We start from the raw sequence: 23111 nt of genomic DNA on the forward strand, positions 1-23111 counted from the left end.
GACACTAATTTAATAGTATGAAAAACAAAAAAAATCATGGTAAATCTTCTAAATTTGACTTAATATTCTAAAATTATAACTTGTGAAATTTTATATCTATGCTTAATAAAAATGTTAAATTCCAACTAATTTAATACTGAAAGATAAATATATAAAAAAATTGCAATCCATAGAAACCCATATCCAGGTTTAATCAACAAAAAAAAGGAATGACTCTCATAAACCTCGGCACAACAACTAGGATAATATTCCGAAATAACATGAAAGAAGTGAAAGATAAGTATAATTAATTTAATAATATCCAAAATTCATTGATTCGGGAAAGGGCAAAGTCCAGATAACAAATAACATCCACAATTCCAAGGATTTATTCTTCAGGGATATTGATTTCTTTGTATCCTATCTCTTTGAAAAAAAAAAAAAGTTTATTAATTAATCTGTGCTCAGTATAGTAGTATATTTCCAGGACTATTCCTTCTTTAATGTGTTAATTAACTCCTCGATCGTGCCCAATTCTATATATATATATATATCTCCTATGTTCTTTTTCATATGAAAGCATTGAAAAGTATTTTCATTGCTATTTGAGAGTGACAAGACTACTGCACCAAGAACAGCAAAGCCTATGGGATTGAAATTACCTTCCTTCCGAATTAAGTATTGAAATTGGTTGTACATGATTTTAGGTTTGTGCTTTCATGTAAAAAAGAAAGATGCAGTACGGACCAAGACAATGAATCAACTCGAGAGTGCTCTAACTGCCATTCACATGGATTCTCACATGGCAGGCACCCGCCTGGCATATCACAGAATATGCAAGACTGCATTGATCATACGGGCTGCTTCTACATTAATGTTCTTTGGGTATTAATGGTTTGGAGTGGAGCTCCTCCAGCCAACAAATGAACATGACAACACACATGGAAACCCATTGTTCATCTTTCGTGCGCTCATCAAATTCATTACACGCTCCAGCTACAACATGACTCCTATATATATAGAGAGAGAGAGAGAGTATCAGGTCATGGTTTTGGTCCTGAATGGTACTTAATTTAGTCATTATTCCTGAGTGTAGGAGCCATGGATGCTGGAGAAGACTACAAAAGGAAGGCAATTACAAGGAAGAAGAGTTCTTACAGGATTAGCCTTGCGGCTAGTTTACCTGAAGATGTTTGTGGTGCTTTCTCAGGTGATACTATCTGTGCAGTTAAGCTCTCTAAGGATCCATTCTCAGACATGAGAGCATCAATATTAGAGATGATTCAGAACGTGGGTGTTCATGATTGGGATGAAATGGAAGAGTTAGTCTATTGTTACATTGCCCTTAACTCTCCTGACCTTCATGGCATCATTGCCAATGCATTTCTTAGTTTATCTTGTCATTTTTCCTAGCTCGTACGCTCTTTCTCTGTTGTCTGCAACATACTGCTTAAAATGGCACATCTAGTCAACTTCTTTTTAGTCCACTACTCCTGGAAGATTGAGTAAGTATCCTTTAATGTATCAATGTTATTTTGACAAATTCGGTTTCAGCTACCAGGGCAGGAAAAGAAGATCCAATGATTTGTTTCTACTTTCTACAACAGTAATTAAGAGCAAGCTTACATGCTTATTTTCTGAACAAATGAAAATCTGATTGATGAAACCAAGGGAATGCTTTAATCTGCCCAAACAGGAAAAATAAGCTATTTCGAAAGCAAACATCATGATAAATATAAGAGCACCATGTCAATCGATTCTCAATAAGAGACTTGACAGGTTTTTTGTAATCAATTCTCTATTGCAAAATTTGATTTCAATTGATAAAGAAGTTGAGTTCAAGATAGAATTCAATTCATTTTGTTTTTATATTACGTAAATGGTTACTTTGGAAAGCTAGTTTTAACATTAATTTTTATCTAGTGTAGTAAATCGGAAATTGAATTCAATTAGGGGGTTGCAAACAGGAGACACAGATCTGAAACTCTATTTGCCTAATTTTCTCCCACTTCAAAACAGCTTCAAGAAAACTAGCAGACATAGAAGAAAACTAGCATTGCAATCTGCAGATCCCGACATGGTTATCAGCATTATGTAGAGCCACAAAAAATTTCCTCGTTTTTTATTTTATTGGAAAAAACGGTCCTTTGGCTAATATAATTGCTTAGGGGGGCATCCAGAGCGGCAGTCGCTGACATTTACACTAACCAAAATATACTTTTAACAAGCTTGACAGCGAGTTGTTAAGGCCGGATGGTAGATGATCCACGCTGCGTGCTACCCCGCCAGCCAGGACATACCCCGAACTGAATTTCATTCAGAAACGAAAGAGATGGCAAATGAGGCAGAGAAGAAGAGTCGAAGTAGTTGCAGTGAAAAATTAGACAGATTGAGTGATCTGCTTGACTGCATAATCCATAAAATTCTTTCGTTAAAAGGTGCCCCGACAGACGTGTATTGTCTAAAAGATAGATTGTTGTGAACATCACTTCCTGGCCTCAATTTCAATGCTCCCTGCCTGAAGCTCTCAAACTTTTCAGCTTTTTAATAGATTTGTGGGCAGAGTGTTATGACAACAGCGATCTTTATAAGGTTCAGCAATATTTTCCACTCGGAGCTCCCATCATTCTTTTGAGGATATATGATCATAAACTATGCTGTTTCCCATCATGTTCAGCAAGCTAATGGTCATAAATTATGATGATGCACCACCTTCTGTCCGATCTTTCTCTTCACCGGAGGCATTTTTAACTTGAAAACTGTATCCAAATTATCTGGATTCAACTTTCAAGCTTTTCATTTTGCTTTCACAAATCTCATCAGGTTGAGACTCGAAAATTGTTCCTTTGGTTATCAAAGGAATATCGGTGATCCTTTAGCTAGCTGTCTTAGTTTGAAGAATATAAGCCTACGATTTTGCAATTTTCTGTCTCCAAAAGTTATGGAAATATCTGCCATTCAATTGCTCAACTTAGAAATTCTGGGGCTTGGATATATGCATCGATCTGATTACTGAATAGGATTAAGATTTTTGCACCAAAGCTCACATCCTTCAGCTACCAACTCTCTCAAGTAATGGATTTCTCTAGGCTCCAACTTCCCTCCCTTAATTGACTAGAATCTAATCTTACATGAAATTAATTTTAAGTCTTTAAAGATTTTGAAAATATCTGTACTCCAATTGGTTAACCTGGAGATTTCAGGTTTTCTTGGTTACACTTGCAAGGTTGAGACTTTTGCGCCAAAGCTTGCCTCTTTCAGCTATAAAAACTCCTATCCTGTGGCTATGGATTTCTCCAGGCTTAACCTCCCCTCACTTTGATCATGTTGATGTTGCGATTAATCTATCAACATGGGACGACGAAAGGGATAATCTGCAATTGATCAATATGTTGCAAGGGCTGCACAATGCACAATTTGTCAGGCTATATAGATCCTGACACCATCAAAGTATACATCTTTACAATTAATACCATTCGCTAATTTATATTGTTAAGCTCTATTGACATGCTATAAATAGCCAAGATGTGTTGAAGTTTCAACAAATCAGAAATAAGAAATATCTTCAAATTTCTCTATCGTTTTGTAAGGTATTTGATATTTTTTATTTCTTACTTGTTAGAACTTCAATATATCTTGGCTATCTATAGCCTTTAGTTGAGTTTAACAATATTTTTAGAACTAATAAATAGAATTAATCATAATCTATAATAAAAGATAATTTAAGATAATTGTAACAAATCAGAATCAGGAACAAGTCTGCCCGGTTTGAGTTGCTGTCTTCAGTACTGTTTCGGCCGGACATTAATTAGAACTGATCTTGTTTCTGGACTTTGCTTCTCCTTTTCCTTGTAGGATACTTCCTCTCCAGTGTCTGCTTGGAAACTGTCCTCTTAATGCTACTGCAAATCCTCTAGGAATGTTTCCTGTTCCTGCTCGTACAACTTTCAACTCTTCAAGGAATGCCGATGCTATTGGTAGCTTGGGTCATACTACACTTGCCAGATGGCTCAGTTTTTCCTGAATTCATTGGAGACATACTGCAGTCCAGCACCCTTGCGTCTTTTGTTCTCTTTCTGGAATCAATGGAGGTTCATAATTAATTAGTGTTTTTTCCTCAATGCAGATTATGTTATAGATATAAACAACGAAGTTACTGAATCAATTTTTCAGATACAACCTTGGAGGAAGCCGTCTTTCTTTCTTTATTTTTTCCTTTATTGGTGCCAATAAACTCTTCTTAGTTGCTTTTGCGACAAACGGTTTCATATTGTATGATGTACGCAGAAGATATAGCTCCAAGATTTTTTATAAGATTGGATAACACCGCCTCCATTTGCAGCAAGTCTATGCGCTAATGGATACAGTTTATGTTCTCGTTCGCTCTTCCATTGTATATATTGATAAATTATTGTTGTCATTGTTGTTGTAACAAGGGACCGAGCAATTTATATGTTTCTTAAAAGAAACAATAACATTTATAGTTTGAAAAAGAGTAATTCGTGGGCGTTCCAGGCGGGGTATTCAGGCAACTGCTGATATGACACATCAAAAACATTGCGAAAACGACGTTTATAATTGGAGGTGAAGACATTGGGAAAAGCGATTCGGAATGATTTCCACTCTTTTGAAGTTACTTGTAACACCACTTCAAAGTCTGGACAGCTAATCTAGGTAAATGTAAAGATCTGGTTGGAGTGAGGAAAACTTTACAGAAAAAAAAAACAGACGAGTGCTCAAAAGTTGCTGTAGATTCCATGGAACACGAGATCGGGAAAAAAAAAATCATTCATGGATGAACATGTGAATCTCAGAAGCACGCATGCTCCCTAAACTGATAAAGCACAACTCTGGAGTTCGAGAGAAAACTCTTTAAAAAGATAAGGGAAACTGTTTGACTTGTGCTTATTCCCCTGAGAAACATCAATGGCTGGGAACAAACAAGTTCGGCGGTGTCAGGAACTGAACTACCTCCCTTTGTGGGTAATTAATTTCCTGTCCTCTTTGAATGGTTGTGTTGATGGATCAGATAGGCTCGGCACTCTTGTAACACTACCCTTCCCTTTCTTGGCATTTGGTCCTAGTTCTTCTATCATGTATTTCCAACCATCAATAGGCCTCCTCCGGCTAAATATGTGAGTCTTGATAAAACTAGCTATCTGCTAGTTGCAGAAAAAAATGTCAGTTAAGCTGGAAAGAGATGATGGCTAGGCTGGAAAGAAGATTTATACCTAAAACTAGCTCAACAAAAGAAATAATTTAAAGTGATTTTGAAGACGTCAACTTGCCTGGAATTTGCTGTATGCTATTCGACGATCAAATTCTTGGAGGAGAATATCTTCCTCCCTCTGTGACATTTCCCATATATTTCCATCTTGTGCCTTCGCTGTTGTTTCCCAACCATCAGGTTTATTTTTAAACTCAGAAGAGCTTGGGATTTTTGAGTTGTCCAAGTCATTATTGGCAGTGTCAAAAATTCTGCAATAAGATATCTATTAGAATTGACAAGTTCACCTATACTCTAACAAAAAACATCTGAGTTATATTCCGACTTGCCAGTAATCCCACACAAAAAGCAAAGCTTAAAGGATCCAGGAATTCAATAGGGCTAAAAAAGACAACGAATTTATTCTCAAATTTTCTACACTTCATAGAGGGCCTATGACATGAGACTATCAGAATAAGCTAGAAGAAAACATCGCATAACACAAACCATAAACCAAATGTACCCAAATTTTTAATCCATAGAAATCCAAAAGGGCTTTCAGGGAGTGGGAGCTATCAGGGAGCGGGAGCTGTGTTGGATTCTTCAATGTGAAGGAAATGTAGCCTTATTGCTTCATGGTCATATAAGTATTTTAATTCTCAATTTCATTTTTGTATTCACAACAGCATTGATACAGCTATTTTATTATGGAGCATAGCACAGTGAGAAGATCACAGAAAAAGTGCATTAAGAAATGCATCCTGTTTAGAAACTTTAAGCATAAAGTTCATACAAGAAGGCAGGCTAATTATTTATCAAGAAAATGGCATGCCAATAGCCGTACCATTTAATTAGTTGTTTTCAGGTTAATTTTGTTAGCAGGCTTTGACATTTGGTTTTGCTATAAAAAAAAAAGAAAAAATAGAATCACAAGGAAAAGAAAACATGTTCTCACATACGATTTTTCTCTTTGTTACTAATCAAGAAGCTTTAATGAGTAGGATTTGGGATACAGGTTGGAATGGGCTAAAAGTAACTTACTCGCTCAAGAAGCTCAAAATTAAGAATGCCTGGCGAAGAAACCAGCAAACTTCCAGTTTTTTCTTCTTTTTTCAAAAAAATATTATGATGATCACTAGCATAAAATGTGTAGTAATTTGGTCAACAACAGGCTTTAGTTTCTATAAAGCAACAATCAAAGAGCTCTTCAAACCAAACTTTAAAAATCATCAGAAGCGAAATTTCTTAAAATATTTAACAAACTTTTATTGTTGTACGTGTAATATATGGTGCTTGGTATTGTTAAGAAGGTTCCTTTATAAAGGTCAATTTGATTATTAACTAAACCACCAGCCTCACCAATTTCTCTTGGAGTGAGATTTATCTATCATTTCTAAGAGACAATTACACAAGTGTACTGGTCTGGTGATCGTGATGGTCATTTGGTAGTTTAGCCTCACAAACCAATTCAGTTTGGATCAGAAATAATTAAATTATACAACTAATAGTAAATAGCATTGGATGGATGGAAGAAAGGGACGTACTCAGAGCAGCTATCAAGCAATCTGTCGATATCATCAGGAGAAGAATCTCCCAATGTAGCATTCATAGCCTCCTCCTGCTGCTTCTCAATTTCCTTGGTCCATAACCCAGCATGAATTCTTTGCTTCTTCAATCTGTAATCTTTTTTCATATTGTCCAAATTATAAAGCGAATCACCTCCATTTTTATTATTATCATTCTTTGGCTGTGGTTGTGGCTGGGTTTTCCGCCTCTCATCCCAGTTATCATTCATTTCCTCAACAAAAGCCTTGGTCTCAGCATCCTCTATCCCTGTGGGTGAAGAGAAATTGACGTCCATTTCCCATGGAGCTCTGTTCTTAGCCGTTAGATCCTCTGGTAGCCACGCTGTTTCCCACGCATCATTCCATTCATCCTCCCCTTTTTTGGTAGAAAATGATTGGAAAAATTGGCTCACTCCATTTATTCTGCATCTTTCTTTAATTCTACTACAACTTGCTGCTGCTATCTGTCGAACAGAAAGCATTCTTTGTTCTCTTCACTTGACTGCAAGATATAACAGGTAATAGAATTTAGTATTTACTGGATCTATGACCCACACACCGCTGCAGGTCAACTTGCTAAGCTGTTTTGAATGACAACAACTTTTGACGAAACAAGATGTCAAGGTTTAGATAAAAAAAAAGTGATTTTTTTCAAATGATTTTGAAGTAAGGAAAGCAATGATCAAACTAAAAAGAAAATAGAAGCAAGGTGTATGAATCAAATTACACAAACAACATGTAAGGATATCAGTTTTTTATTTTGCATGTCTAGCTAGCAGCCTGTATACAATGCCATAAGCCTCATTCAAAAGTCCCAATGTACTCATACACAGATAAGAATCCTTTTTTCCTCCTATTTTCTTCCTCAATAACCATAATAAACCCATAACCGCAAAACCTAAACTCTCAAATCAAACCAATAAATCATATTAAAAATCTTCCCATAGTAAGACCTTCGTCCACCATCACAAAAAAAACAGAAATGAAAAGATCCAAATTCCAACAAAACCCAGTACTAAAGACTCACTCATCCTTGCAAAGTTCAAGCAGAGGAAACTAAGGTTCTTCGAAAACCACCACCCAACAAACATCAACAAGTCCTACCAGTGTTCAGACAGTGAATAAGAATGAGTGCAGGTTGGAGAAGATGATCAAAGAAGTCCATAACAGCCATAGCCAATACCATAATCACATCTCAAATACAATCAAAAGTCTTTTATCTCAATAAAAAAATCCAACTTTCACCTATGTGAACTAGCAACTAAGCCACATGACAACAGAATTGAAATCAAACTTCATTACAACAAATGATTCAATAACAAAAGAAATCAAAACTCAAACTTCAAAAATCACCAAGCTTTGTATGACATAATTAATCATATCACCGCACCAATCAAAGAGATTAACTAAACAAGAAAATAAACAGACCCCAGATAAAAAAAAATGAGTTGGAGAGCAGTGAAGTGTAAAAAAGTGAACTTTTAGAGTTAAGATTAATGGGTTTTAAGGATTAATTTAAGTTTTTAAAAAAAAGACCACACCAAGTCTGGAAGATAAAGAAAGAGTGAATTTTAGACCAGACCAAAATAAAATAATTTTTCTAAAAAAAGATGAGCTACGAACATCTCTAACTCAAGAAATGAAATGAAGAGAACAAGTGAGAGAAATACCTGAGTGCACCAAAAAATCTCAACTTGGCGACGACGACTCGGTGACTCAGAGAAATTCAGGTCCAGCTCTGGTAAACTTGTAAGGAGACGTTTCGAAACCACGGTACAAAGACAACAGCAAAGATAGACAGCAGACAAGAAGAGAACAATATGAGAAAGCCCAAATTTGAGCTCTGTTTGGACTCGAGGCTAGAACATTTGAGTGGAAATCTCAAAATTAGCCCCCCAATGTATTATCTAATGTTTAATTAAGTACAAGACAGAATCGTTTCTCAATTAGGTCTTCAATGACAAAAGGATTTCTAATTCGGATCATTTTTTCTAATTTTTGTGCCCAATTTTATATAAAATGATTATTGGGTAAAATAGTACTAAATAATGGAAAAGGAACCCAATTGAGAAATGACTGAAACATTTTGGACTTAATTAATAAAATATATTGAGTTGGTGAATTAATTGAGAATTGATATACAGATTAGGAACTAAAATCCATATAGAGTTACAATAGGGAGGCTAAATTGAGGTTTCGCCTAATCTTCAACCAAGAAAGCATTCGTGTCTCTGCTCATATAGACATTTTAAAATGTTTTTTTTTACTTGAAAATATATTAAAAAAAAAATTTTATTATTTTGGTAAGCTTCCCTATCTCTTCTGCTTTTTCAATGATGTGAATCAACATAAGACTCTGTATAACTAATCATATAGTGGAAGATGTTTGGAACCATTAGTAGTAGTTGCAGAATACTTGATGCGGATGATGTACCGATATCTTCTATGGGCATGAATCCAAGTTTAGGAGATTTTATCCTTCGTATTTGTGTTCTGCAAGCATAATCTTTGCTTGCAAAACTACCAGATACAGATAGCGAATTGAACAGTTTTAGTAGCATGAGTTCAGGTATTAGCTTACTGCCTGTTTTTGTTTAATGCTCCTACACGGTATCTTGGGAAGACACTCTTTTCCCCATGGTGTTCAGCTTGCACGTCCTACACTATAGAAAATACTGGCTCTACCTCCTCTAGTCAAGCCCGATGGTTGCCTGCTGCATAATTCCTAGGAGTGAATCCTCATACTAGTGATTGCATCCATCTCAACCGTTTTCTTTTTGCAAAGTGATTTTAGATTCTGTGAATTTTGTGCCTTAGATGAAGAAGCAAAGGCATGGAAAGTTGGATTCAGCTTCATAATGACAGTAATGGCCATAAGGATGTAAGAACTCAATATATATGTTGGAATAGAATCATTAAACAGCCAAACATCTCTGCTCTGATTTGCTTATCTACAAAATTTGATGGTGTTGATTTTGCAGACTAAAAATTCAGTGCTTTCACTTGAAAAGAGTGCAGGAATAGCCAGTGCAGAGACCAGTATTGGTGCTGCTGTAGGGAAAAAGAGCAACAGGTCTATTTGGTGGCAACTCCGGAATCGGCCCATCCAGGTTCAGAAACCCCACCGCCTCCTCCATGCATGGCCTGCCTTTGCTCTCATTTAGTGTACAAAGCAGTCCAATCTCCGACACTCTAATTGCTTGTTCCAAGTTCACCATGGAGCCCATCCTCCTGTCCACCAATCTTGCCTTCTCATCAATCTCATGCATTCTCCATGCGAAATCCAACAAATCCCTCTCTTCTTGCCTCAACTCAGACTCCAACCTTCCTCTCCCAGAAACAACTTCCAACACAAAAATGCCGAATTCAAACACATCAGCCTTTTGACTCACGGTTGCTTCGAAACGTTGCGACTCGGTGGAAGAGAGCACGAAGCCAAAGTCGCCCAGAACTGCTCTGAAGCTAACATCAAGAAAGACACTGGTAGTTTTCATGTTCTTGTGAGCTAGCTGCTTTGAGTGGAGGAAGCTGAGTGCATCTGCAACATCTTTAACTACTTTCAACCGCCGAGTCCATGGAAGCACGCCAGCCCCAAATAGCCATTTGTCGAGGCTTCCATTTGGATAGAAGTCATACACAACCATGGTTTCACGATTATCCTGACACCAACCTCTGATAGGAACCAAGTTGGGGTGTCGAACTCGGCTAATGGTACTGATTTGTTTGAGCAATCTTCGTCTATCCAATCCAATTTGTGAACTCAAAAATTGAGCAGAGAAACGTTTAATGGCCACTTGACAACCATTTGGAAGCTTCCCTCTGTAGTAAATACCTTTGGAATCGTTGCCTAGTATTTCATACTCGTGAAAACCCCGAGTGGCAGAGGAAACTTCAGAGATGGTGAAGCGACGGGGTTTGTTGGGAGGCCTTGGTCGTTGCCTTTTATCTGGCAATATCACAGCCTTAGTTTGATTATTTCTGCGCCTGCCGTTGTAGAAAAGACTGGCAAACACAGCTATAGCCAGTGCCATCACACAAATGAAAATCAACAAACTGTTTGGGGGTTCTTTCTTTGAGCTATGTGACGCTGAACTTTGAACACCTTGATCATATTGCTCCATAATCTTACTCTCACATGTCTCTGCAGATGGAGCACGGAGAGAGGCTTGGCTTGTAGAAGTGAAGTTCCACGAGTATACATTGTGAATTTGGGTCATATTGCCAGTTGAAGCTGAGAATCCAACAAACATGTATTCATTGAGAAAAGGGGAGAGATCAAGAGAACCAGAGAAGATGGTCTTCGATCCAAGGCTAACTTCCATCCAGCTTCGTGAACCATTATATGCTATCTTAGCTTGGTGAATCAAACCATCCTTGAGGTAGACACCGACATCTGAAGCATTTACAGTCGTGGTGGAAATGATGCTGCCAAGATTGATTCCCACATGATTGTCATTTGGATCACCAAATTCAGGATTATGACGGGTATCAAACTCAACAGCAACAGCTTTATAATTGTCCTCACAGGCATCATTGAGCATGGCCAGCCATGGTCCCGGCCTACCCACAGTGAACTCATCAGGCACCACAATAAAGGCAAGGCCACTGCCTCCACTATTATTGTAACCACCTGTAGAGTTGACATGAGATTCAGCACTAGAGTTGCTAAATTGGAAAGAGAAGGTGGTCTCGAAGGAAGCTGGAGTACCAGTGAGCGGATCAAGCATACGGATAGGATAAGCATAGATGGCTCGTCCTGCTTGATGTCTCAGATCTAACAGGGATTCGTCAGGAATTTGGATAGCTCCCTTTTCATCTGAAAACCTGGCACTACCTAAAAGCTTAACCTCGTGTACAATTTTGGGATCATCTAGCCTAAAATCTGAGAAGAAAAGATGTTTGGTCACTGTAACTGCAGGTCCAGTTATCTGCTTCTTCCCGTCAGCTAAAATTGGATATGCTAGAAACACTACAATAGTTGCTGAGAATAACAACGAGAAGCAGCAGTAAGAACCCATTATAGCGGACAAAGAAGAACAAGAGCTTAACTGCGGAAGAAAAGTTCCTTACTGCTAAGGTAAATGTTGGAAGAGTTTGCTAAATAGACGACTCCGTTCCACCACCTATCCTGTATACTGAACTTGATAGTGTGTTATTTGTCCACAAGTGAACAAAATCATCCACTTGTCCTGGTTTGAAGATATTAAAAAGGGATATCCTCATCAAGGTATAATGGCTGATAGTGACTTGTAACATCGTGTGTTTTAGCTTCATTTCTTCATGGGGTATAGCTATGGTTGTTTGAGGTGAATAATGATTTCTGAGTCATATTCTAGGGTCCCTCCTTGTCTTCCATTTTGGCTTCCCAGTTGTATAATCGAAGAAGGCCACCCTATATTCCGCCGCCCAAATGAATGAGAAGGGCCATCAATCAAGATTTCATCTTATGACAGGTAGTATGCTAATATACCTTTCCATATTGTTCTAAAATCTAAATTATTGCAATCAGTTAACTGGTAGGCAGAAGGTACATGTCATCTTCTTTGAAGGATAAATTATAAGTTGATGATGTAGTCAAAAAAACTTCGGGCAAAAATTAGGATTTTCATGGTTGAGTTGGGGCTTGACTGATCCGAAAAATTAAGATGCCTCATGAACATAGAACTTTTTCAATGCTTAAGCTGGTATGTGTAAAGAGAAAAAGAAAAATATAAAGGAAAAGAAAAGAAAAAATAAAATGAGGGCTAGGAAGTGTGTATTTGGCCTGGTTTTCATGCTGCAAATTGCTCTCTATTGTATTTATGGCGATGTTATGATTGACTTAAATTATCTCTTACATGGGTTACTGGGTGTATTTATATATCTAAACCTTTGGAATTCCTTCAGGAAAAAGAGATTATATCATTGACGAAGAAATTGATTTTAGCTGGGCATGGTAGCTCTTGGTGCCATGGTTTTTGTTGCATGCATACTATTGATGAAAAATGTTGATGATGGTCTACTTTTAAGGTAGAAAAAGGTAATTGCCCTGCATAGAAAAAACCAATATGAGAAGTTTGTAAGAACAGCTCATGGAAACCCAGAAAAGTAGAAAAGCATGTCGGGTAAGATCGGTTAGACTGAGACAACATGGATTTGGGATGAACTTCTGCTAGAAAATTCCAGCAGCTTGGGTGGAGAACTTTTTATCTTTCTTTTTTCGAAAAATTCTTTGGTATACCATCACAAGCACTATGTTTTAAATTTTATTTTTAATATTGACACATCAAAAACACCAAAAAACTGATATTATTTTTGTGATTTCCAGCCTTTTGCGCAGAAAGCATTTATAATTTTATATATGTGTGTGTTTATTTATAAGTTGCGCGCATCTCGTAAGCAAACGGGTTTTTGTTGTTTATTATTAAAATATTTAAAAAAATTTATAAATCATTTTTAATTAATTTTTTTTTAATATTATCAGTGTTTTTCCAAAATATTAATGTAAGATAATAATTATATTGATGTTATTTTCCTACATAAGAATATAATTATTTAAATTAAAAACTGAGGCTAAAAGATATTAATTCTTAAGATTAAAAAATCGAACATCACTGGAATAAAAGAATAAAATAGTTATCACTATTTATTATTTACTCATATATAAATATATATATATACCAAAAAATAAAAAACTCAAATATATATCTTATAGTTATAACTCAAAAGCCGATTGGGCCTCTTGCTGAACCGGAAAAACACGGTTCGGGTCGGTTTTGAAGTTGCGAGACTACAGTCACTACACTACAAAGTGGAAGCGTGGGAGTATAGCCAAAACGCAGCATCGGCCCGAAGTTTCAACTTTCAAGCTTTGAGAGAAGGAACAGCAAGAAACCCTAGCTATCTTCCACCTCAGTCCGTCAGTCCGTCCTTCCTCGCTCTTTCTCCAAACCTCATCGGCTCGCTCCGGCTTCGGCATCCGTTTCTCTCTCGGTATAGTTAACAACAACATAGCTCCTCTCTTTCTCCAATTTCTTCGTGTTCATGTTAGGGTTTCAAGATTTGATTTCTAAACCCTAACAACTTCCAGGACTTGAAGATTACAGCAATTAATTGAATTCTTGCTTAATAACTGCGATTAAGCAACTGTAATTACTGGTTTTTATTGATCTAGTGTTCTCCAACAGTATTTATTTATACATTTTAAATATTGAGAAAATTAATCTACTTTAATTAATATTATTATTATTAAAGGAAGCGAATTGTTTGAAATTGATGATGAGAGGCTAACATTAGCATTTTCAAACACTCCGCTAATTCTCGCTTGTGTTACTTTTATTGTTGGGGTTGCGAAATGTGTATAGTGATGTGGGCTAAGTCAGTAACTGACTTGATGAATTCTTAAGTCGGTGAATTCAATCAGGGAACGGAACAAGGTTTTAAAAAGTGGCGTGAAAGACAGATGCCCCCTAGCCTGACCCAAGGGCAACTTGTAAAGTTTGCGTTTTTTGACAAAAGATGGGGAACTTGGGGGTGTATTTGTATTTTAGAGGTTTGTTTTTATCAATTCTGTTAGAAAAAAAAGTGAGCTGAGTAAGGTAAGTAAATAAATATATGTTACTTGATATCATGACACAAATGCTTTCTTTATGATAGATGACAAGCGCTTGGACAAATTTGAGCTGTGCAATCATGCATAGTGATATAGAGAGGGAGTGGGAAAATCAGGGTGGAGTGGACTTATGAGTATTATTTTTTATAACTGGAGATTGTTTCTCACCTTCGGAAGAGCTATACATCTACAAAAAAATTGTGGAATGATGAGGAGACCAAATATATATTTCCAATTTTGTTATAGCTTTGGAGCATCTTGGAGCAAATGAGCAATGGAGCTTGTGGAGCACCGCCCACATTGAGTATTGCTCACTTGGTTTGCTTCATAGTTTTTGGTTTTGACATACTTTTGTTATCGTCAGAGTACATGCTGATGATAAATGGAACATAAGTACATGGAGCCTTTTTGTTTCTGAAAATGCTTCTTTATTTATGCAATTTATTTGCATTGTGCAGTGAAAGCTTTGCTGTACACTTCTGGTACAAAAAATGAGTGGTCGCTTTTCTCGTACAATCTATGTTGGCAATTTGCCTGCAGATATAAGAGAATCAGAAATTGAAGATTTATTTTACAAGGTTTGTTTTAAATGTTTTCATGTGACGTTAATTCTTGTTTGCAGAATAATGAGATTTGTTCATTTTCAGTGAGTTGTGTATTCAACCTTATCATTGTTATTGACCTCAGAAATAATGGCTGCTTTTATGTACTATTAATTATGTACATGCCTGTTTGCTATTTAATATTATTTCCATAAGCAATCTTATTTGTTTCTGGCATTCCATCCTCGCTTCAAAACATATTAAAAGTCCACAGAGGCACATCTGTGCTTCCAATCAGGGGAATCAAATATTGAAGAAAAAAACAAGCATTGCTTTGCTCGTTCATGTACTTCCCTGAGGCTGAATGGAATGAGTGAGTGTGTGTGTGTGTGTGTGTGTCACTTACACAATGCTTGTGTCATTTGTATTATAGCATAGTGAAATAGCTATCACTGGACCATTTGTAGATTGTATATGACATGGTTTGTATATGTTATGCAGCTTCCCAGTGGTTTACTATGGCTAAGCTTACAGATTTTTGTTATTTATTTTTGTAGTATGGCCGTATCCTGGATGTTGAATTGAAGATTCCACCTCGCCCCCCTTGTTATTGTTTTGTCGAGGTAAAGCCCTCGCTACATTTGATCTCGGCAACATATGGAGCAAGGTAGCATTGTTGTATTTTCTACTTGGAAAGAAGAAGAGCACTTCAAATTGTGTTTTGGGGCCATTGCATGGTGAAATGATCATTGTCCTGTATTGCAACATGAGTGTTTCTGTTTGAGTTTGGGGATCAACAACTTGATGAGAAAATGCTGAAACTCTCCTAATTGTCTCTCCTAGAACCCTCACTCATAACTGGGGTCTTCATCATTGGACTTGTGTTTTTCGTTTTCAGTTTGAGAATGCTCGGGATGCTGAAGATGCAATAAGGGGTCGCGATGGCTATAACTTTGATGGTTGTAGGTTAAGGGTAATAATCAGTTCTAATTGTGTATGTATTGTTTACTGCTTGCCTTTTTTATTTCTCATTGTTATGCATGCAGGTTGAGCTTGCCCATGGTGGTAGAGGACCATCATCAAATGATCGCCGTGGGGGGTATGGCAGTGGTGGTGGGAGTGGGGGTCGGTTTGGCATCTCACGCCATTCTGAATTTCGAGGTTTGTTTGAGGAATATTTATTTCTTAGTGAAAAATTCATAGCAGTAATTGGACAGTGTTGTTCTGAAAACTACTCTTATTTCTTTGCATATAATTTACTCTTAGTTTTCTTCAAGTTACCTGGATAGAGTTCCAAGGCACATATTTGTTTTGCAGTTATTGTTCGTGGTCTTCCTTCTTCTGCTTCCTGGCAAGATTTGAAGGTTTAAAGAACTTCTAATACTTCACCAACGAGAGTGTTATTTGTTTCTGTTCTCGCTACTGAGTGATAAATTGATTTCAGGATCATATGCGAAAAGCTGGAGATGTGTGTTTTGCTGAAGTTTCTCGTGATAGTGATGGTATGCCTCTTAGAATGCTCTGCAACTTCCCTTTCTTTTTCCTGTTTTAGGTATATTTTTTTTCCTAATTCATGTTGCTGGTGTTCAATTTCACATCCTATTTTTGAGTGAGCTGCAAAAAATGCATGGATACTGATATTGGAACGTACAGTGATAAATATCTCATGAGCTGCATGTATTCATGTGGATACTGAATTGACATTTTGGACTTAACATTCAGGGACTTTTGGCGTTGTTGATTATACAAACCATGAAGACATGAAATATGCTGTAAGTTGTTTTGTGGTTCAATCCCTTTCCTCCCAAAAAATAAATGAATGAAACAATGATAACAAAAACATTTGGGGGGATTGTTGCTCTGTACTCTGATCTAACAGCTGGCACATGCTTATGTTAATTCAGATTCGGAAACTTGATGATACTGAGTTCAGAAATCCTTGGGCCAGAGCTTATATTCGGGTAACCATTAAATCTAGCATTTATTTGTTGAGTAGATGGTAAGTTAATTTATATATTTGAAAATGGTTTTATAACGCAGAATTGGCAGTGGCTTGCAAATTTGCCATGTCGTCGCTTTAATTATACCTAGTGGATCCCTTACCTTACCCGCTCCGCTCCATGTTCTATTTTGGAGTTCTAGAAATTTTTTAAAACATCAATCCATGAGGCTTTTAACTTATCATGCTTTTCTGTAGAATAAAAATAGCTTACTATCAACCTCGTGAAGATGCTTTGCATATGATGGGAGAAAAAAATTTAACAGCTGCAAATGAAGGTTCACTTAACATTTGCTCTTGGTTTTGCTGTTTGTTCTGTTTTTTCAAGGTGAAGCAGTATGAGAGCTCTCCATCAAGGAGCAGGAGCCGGAGCCGTAGCAGAAGCCGAAGTTCAAGGAGAAACCGGAGGTTTGTGTGCTTTTTATTCTTTGGCATTGTACTCTCAAGTAGCTTTTCTCAATAAATTGATAGTTTCTGCTTTCTGTTTTATGCAGCAAATCATTGGAACGATCTGTTTCAAGGTCAAGGTCAAAATCTAGATCTGCTTCACCTCTTAAATCATCCAGGTAATTGGAGATTGCTTACCGTTTCAGCTTCTTCTCTTCGCATTTTATTTGCTGCTTTTCTTAAGAGTAAATTGATTTTTCTGTCATTCTGTTGGTATTGAAATACACACAGACCAAGATCAAGGTCCGGGTCCAGGTCAGAATCTCCCAACAAGGCAAGTGCCCCCTCGGTTTGTTAATGAAAAAAAAGGGCAAGGAATTTGTAGTTATTACTTCAGAGTTGTGTGCGTGGGATTTCAGTACAATAACTAGTAAAGTACTCAGATTAAGCTCTATCTTTATGCAGGCACGGTCCGGAAGTGCCTGACTGCTATAAACTACAGTGAAAACCGCCGGGGCCTTCTTAGATGGACTGCTCCTTTTAAATGTCGATGGTGAAGTAAACTCAGACGAGTTTCAGGGGCTAGTTTTTCTAGTCATCCAGTTATTTACTTGGAATATTTTGATGAAAACGTGAACCAGCAGTAGTATTTGGCCTGATGGTTTCTAGTCACTTTGTTGGTCTCGGATTTATGTTAGCACACTTTTTATGTTGAACCTGGGCAATTTTCCAATGTTTGTGACACTCCCATCATTTAGATGACTGAACATCGTGTTGGTTTGTGCTCTAGTTTTCACTGTTACCGGTCAATCCCAATCACCCCATCGATATAAGCATGTTATTGTCGTTCTTGGCCGTCACCATTGGAACGTTGCTTGAAATGGTGTGACAATCCATCCCCTTGACGGATGAAAAGGGGACGAAGTCATTCATGCTCTGTGTATTTTGTTTGTTCTCATTGGTGGTGATGAGTGAATGATTGTGTATGGGAATGCAAGCGTGCGGCTGTGATTTGGGATTGGGAATGGGGATGCAACTGTAATTTTGCAAATGGATCGTTAGAGCTTTGAGGGTGCTTTTTAAATTAATTTTCAATTGAAATAATATTTTTAATAAAAACAGAATTATAGTTAAAATAATTTGAAATAAAGAAAAAAATATTAGAAAATATTTTTGGAATGTAGGTTTCTCCCTCAGATCATGTGATAACTAGAGTTTTTGGTATTGACTTAATTTTGATTCCATTCCACTTTCTATTGTATCACTGCAAGATTTCAGTAATTAAAAACTTTGTATCTGTTCTGTTCTGTTCATTGAATTAACATAATATGAGTCCTCACGTTTTAGTATGTGAAAGCAGTAATTATTCAATATTTTTGAAAATGTTACTTCCCCGTCTACTCATCCATAAATATTGATATACTTAGATTGTTGGTATAAGCTATGTTGTTGCAGGGGTGTTTGAGGATATATAATAGGTTAGGTTTTGACTTATAATTTTACCTAATTTAACTTTTGATATTTTACATAATATAAACTTTTACTCATTCAAAAACAAATTTAGATCAAAGCAGGTTAGATGTATCGGGATAGACTAAATTTTTATGGATATTACTGTTATTTGTAGATTGATTATGTTAATTCTCTTATTCTTTGATAATTCTAAAAAAATCGAGTTGTTATAGTTGGAATTAGATAAGACTCCTAAAATGCATATATTAGAAACAATATAAAATCTATCACAATTTTTATATAAAAACAAAACAAAATAAAATTACAGTCAAATATTATATCAAACTATTAGGGTATTAATATAATACAAAAACAAATTAGTAGGAAGAGACAAAAAAACATTTGTGATTTGATTAGGAAAATAAAAGTTTAATATGAATTCTTGAAATTTTTATTTGTTTTTTCATAGTCTCTTGGTTACCAAACAAAAAATATTAGAAATAAACATATTAACACCAAGATTAAATATCCTGATAATTAAAATTACTGTCAAATGATATTTTCACTCATTATAATCGCAATCCGTTGACTTTCTTTCTTTTACTTCAAATGAGAAATAAGAGCATTGAAGTTTTGAAAAATGAGAGAGTTTTCAAATAAACTTAAAGGGATTAAAAATGGGTCAGTTGCAAAGTAAATGACCAAATTTAACTTTTAGAGTAATCTAGTTTTTCTTTGTTTTTTAGTTTGGTTTCTTGTTTTTTAATTTTACCCTTGCTTAACAAATAAAAAAAACAATTGGCTTTTAATTTAACTACAAAAAGATCCAATGGAGGAGAAAAAATGTAAATCCCCTTGTGCTCGGGTTGCTACAAAAAAAACTATGAAGATTAATTTTTTTAAAAAAAAATGCTTGAATACACGGTAAATTATGAAAGGGTACTATATTTCAGTGTTTTTACCTCACTACTTAGTTTTTGTTACTAGATCATTAGTTCGCATTACACTATGGGTCAAATGATTTTTTTTAATATATATAAAATATCTGGTCATTGCTAACATTTTTTCCTATAAAATATAATTAATTTATGTGTGGGTTGATCCTAGATAATTTAATTGACTTGACAAGTTCAAAGACAACCTGGATAACTAGTAAAAACATAGTTTAACCCAAACAAATTCAAGTCGACATCTTTTTTAAAAAAAATAAAATATTAAGACAACAATATATTGGATTGACTTGGGTCAATTTGAGTTAACTTGCTAAATCCGCAATCCTGATCATGAGATCATGATAACCCTATCAGAAATCAAGTCAATAAATTATGAAGTTTAATTCTCAATGTAAACACAAATTTGAGTACCTAAAAATTAAGCAAGCATATGTGTATAAATATTTGATTTTATTAAAATATATGATTGGGTACAATCTCTATTTAAAAATATTCTTACAAAAAAAAATCTTCCGATTCTTCCATTGAATTTAATTTGCGATTACTTGATTTATTTATAAAATCAAGTCAAGATCTATACTTTGCAATGACACACATTTAAGCCTTTATTGTAGAGTGAGATTTGATGATTTGATACTTAAAATAATATTTTTGATTTTATCTTTAAAGTGTTGTTAAAAAACTGTTATAGGTTGTTTAGTCATTTATTATAGACTTCAAGCGTAAATAAAGAAAACTTAAGAATTTTAGTAAGAATTTCTTTACTTAAAGAGTTTGTCTTGAAGAGAATTTTACATTTCCAAGAAGAATTTCTCCTATTTTTATGCTTGAGTTGAGGCTCTCTGTTTATAAAGATTTTTTTGTCAATGTCGCATGTCATTATTTTATTTGTTGATTTTTATTTATGGAATCTTGTATTTATGATAAAATATCTCATCCCAAATATCAACTTTTCATTGGCCAAAAAAATATAAAAGCCCATTTATTTTCCATGTTGTTTATTTCAATTTCATTTTGTTTTTTTTTGTAAAAATAAAATGAAATGACACATGGCTAATTTTGATTGATTGCAAGTTTTTTGTTTCTACACTCAATCAAATCAATATTGAAAAATAAAATAAAAAAATCAATTAAAATAAAGGAAAAAAATGACTCGAGTCAACCTGAATTAACCTGTAAAGCATATGACTCGAGTCATGAGACCAAAATATCTCAATAGAAAGCAAATCAAAATAAATTTTGAAACTCATTTCTCAATCAATCCAATATTGAAAGAGGAATTGAAAAACAAATTGTATTAAAAAAACAAAAAAATAATCCGAGTTAACTTGAGGTGAACACTAAACTCGTGATCTGAGTTATAAGACAAATTAAAAAATTATAAAGTCTAATTTCTAATTAATAAAATATTTAATAATAAAACTAAAAAAAAATCCTGAGTAAACTGAGTTAACTTATAATTTGGGTTATGATTCGGGTTAAGAGATTGAAATAATTTCATAGAAATAAAATTTAAATAAATTATTAAATTTAATTTTTAACAAATTTAATATTAAAAAACAAAATAAAAATAAAAAAAAGTATAATTTTTTTTGAAAAATACTATTAAAATGGATAATGAGTAATGAGATGATATATATATTATACACACACCTCTTGCCAGCTTTGCCCTAAAACCCTAGCTAATAAACCCTCTTGTCCTTCGTCAACTCTCTCAATTTCCCAACCCAGCGCAGCTCTCATCTCGAAAAGACACAAGCAAAGCAAAGAAGCAATCATGTCTCTGAGTCAGTTCGCTTGCACTTACGCCACCCTCATCCTCCACGATGAAGACATCTCCATCACCGTATGAAACCAGAAACACCAGCTTTTTATCTTCTTTTTTTTTTGTTAAAAGAAATCTAAGGTGTTTTTTTTTTCCTGAAATATTGATGCAGTCGGATAAGATTGCTACACTTGTGAAAGCAGCCAATGTGACTGTGGAATCTTACTGGCCAAGTCTTTTTGCTAAGCTTGCTGAGAAGAGAAACGTTGGTGATCTTATCATGAATATTGGTGCTGGTGGTGGTGCTGCTCCTGTTGCTGTTGCTTCTTCTGGTCCTGCAGCCGGTGGGGCTGCTGCGGCCGCTGCTCCAGCTGTTGAGGAGAAGAAGGTATGAACAATGGTGCTCTGTTCTTCTTTTATTTTGGTGTTTTAGTCATAAAGGTTTGATCTTTAGGAAAAAATTGAGAGTTTTTTTTTGTTGTGATTTGTTTTGTTTCATTGTCAAGGTTTGATTTTTTGGGGTTTTGTTCTTTATGTGTTCTGTTTTGGAATATGGTTTTACCTGTGTTCATTGTTTTTCTGAGTTTCGAAGTTTATATGTTTGTATTTTTGAAATTTGTCCTTTTCTTTTAGTTGTAAAGGCTTGAATTTTAAGGGGAATTTTAGATTTTGTTTTGAGGATTTTGAGTTTTAGAGTGTTTGTGTTTTGTTTTGAGATTTGGTGTTGTTTATGTGCAGGAGGAAGCCCCAGAGAGTGATGATGATATGGGATTCAGCTTGTTTGATTAGGTGCTTCTTTCCATTATCTTCAGTTTTAATACTCTTTGTTGCCTTAAGAAATTAGGATCGGCTTCCAATTGTAATGTGGTAAAATTTTGGCTGATGATTTGAGAACTTCTGATTGATTGACCATGAACTTTTTTTCAAGGAATACAAGGATGTTTGATGTTTTAGCTCTATGAATTTCTTGTTTATATTGATTTTGATTCAGTTCTTAACAATGCTTACTTGTTTGGTCGAAAATTCAATGGGATTTGTTGTATCCAAACTTGTTCATGTTTCCTATGCGATTGCTATCCAAGTTTGATGTGCAGATGGTATTGGAGATTATCCTATTTTTGGAGAGCTATACAGCATGAAGAATTTGAATAGAGTTTATGATGGTGGTTATGTAGGCTATGAGATCCAAGGTTTTTGGATGCAATCGTTTTCAGGTTGCCTCCATTACTGTGGCAATGCAGCATAGCAGAATCATGTGCCCAAGTTTCCTTTTGGTTCAAACTTTAGTCACCCTCACACTTGCAACGGCTATGAGATGATTGTTATGTGGAGGAGGTAATGAATGTGGGTTGACTAAAGCCCTCCTAAATTAGTAAAAGCTTGCATTGTGCACCTGCTGGTTCCATTCTCTTCTTTGCTGTGTTATTTCCCCCATAAATTCAGGTTCAGTTCCTCCTGTGTTTCTGTCTCCACCCTCCTTGCGCAGTGGCGATTTCAGCTACTTGCATCTGCTGGCCCCCTGTCCACCACTCTGTTTTTTTGACAGACAAGTAGGGATGATGAGAAAACATGACATTTGGTATAATATATTTTCTTGAAATGTTATATTTTGATTTAATATAATTTTTATTGTGACATCAAGAAAAATATATATCACTGCTGGAAGAAAGAA

At 35.5% G+C, this 23111-nt stretch overlaps 4 protein-coding genes across 6 annotated transcripts; 2 read left to right on the plus strand and 2 right to left on the minus strand.

Annotated features, from left to right (window-relative positions):
* Positions 1 to 4712: 4712 nt before the first annotated feature.
* On the minus strand, positions 4713 to 9492 carry LOC133675967 (protein GAMETE CELL DEFECTIVE 1, mitochondrial). Its single transcript, XM_062097541.1, has 4 exons — positions 8421 to 9492; positions 6730 to 7252; positions 5268 to 5457; positions 4713 to 5138 (listed from the first exon to the last, which is right to left on the minus strand). The coding sequence occupies exons 2-4, from the start codon at positions 7230 to 7232 to the stop codon at positions 4947 to 4949; spliced, it is 885 nt and encodes a 294-aa protein (XP_061953525.1). The 5' UTR covers positions 7233 to 7252; positions 8421 to 9492; the 3' UTR covers positions 4713 to 4946.
* Positions 9493 to 9630: 138 nt separating this feature from the next.
* Positions 9631 to 11871, minus strand: LOC133675966 (L-type lectin-domain containing receptor kinase VIII.1-like). Of its 2 annotated transcripts, XM_062097540.1 has the most exons (2): positions 11459 to 11871; positions 9631 to 11380 (listed from the first exon to the last, which is right to left on the minus strand). In XM_062097540.1, the coding sequence occupies exons 1-2, from the start codon at positions 11766 to 11768 to the stop codon at positions 9750 to 9752; spliced, it is 1941 nt and encodes a 646-aa protein (XP_061953524.1). In that variant the 5' UTR covers positions 11769 to 11871; the 3' UTR covers positions 9631 to 9749. The 2 variants fall into 2 exon arrangements, with proteins under 2 accessions (XP_061953524.1, XP_061953523.1); XM_062097539.1 differs by having other exon boundaries at positions 9631 to 11870.
* A 1657-nt stretch (positions 11872 to 13528) lies between these two features.
* LOC133675968 (serine/arginine-rich splicing factor SR34A-like) lies at positions 13529 to 18058 on the plus strand. Of its 2 annotated transcripts, XM_062097542.1 has the most exons (14): positions 13529 to 13722; positions 14386 to 14645; positions 14800 to 14919; positions 15441 to 15506; positions 15782 to 15856; positions 15930 to 16044; positions 16201 to 16247; positions 16328 to 16385; positions 16606 to 16655; positions 16788 to 16844; positions 17211 to 17290; positions 17377 to 17448; positions 17561 to 17603; positions 17735 to 18058. In XM_062097542.1, the coding sequence occupies exons 3-14, from the start codon at positions 14833 to 14835 to the stop codon at positions 17753 to 17755; spliced, it is 771 nt and encodes a 256-aa protein (XP_061953526.1). In that variant the 5' UTR covers positions 13529 to 13722; positions 14386 to 14645; positions 14800 to 14832; the 3' UTR covers positions 17756 to 18058. The 2 variants fall into 2 exon arrangements, with proteins under 2 accessions (XP_061953526.1, XP_061953527.1); XM_062097543.1 differs by lacking the exon at positions 14386 to 14645.
* Positions 18059 to 21332: 3274 nt separating this feature from the next.
* LOC133675609 (large ribosomal subunit protein P1-like) lies at positions 21333 to 22398 on the plus strand. The gene is made up of 3 exons (XM_062097037.1): positions 21333 to 21520; positions 21612 to 21827; positions 22178 to 22398. Exons 1-3 carry the CDS (start codon positions 21452 to 21454, stop codon positions 22226 to 22228), a joined length of 336 nt encoding a protein of 111 aa, XP_061953021.1. The 5' UTR covers positions 21333 to 21451; the 3' UTR covers positions 22229 to 22398.
* The last annotated feature ends 713 nt before the right edge of the window (positions 22399 to 23111 follow it).

This window comes from Populus nigra, chromosome 16, assembly GCF_951802175.1.
Source record: "Populus nigra chromosome 16, ddPopNigr1.1, whole genome shotgun sequence".
NCBI lineage: Eukaryota > Viridiplantae > Streptophyta > Magnoliopsida > Malpighiales > Salicaceae > Populus > Populus nigra.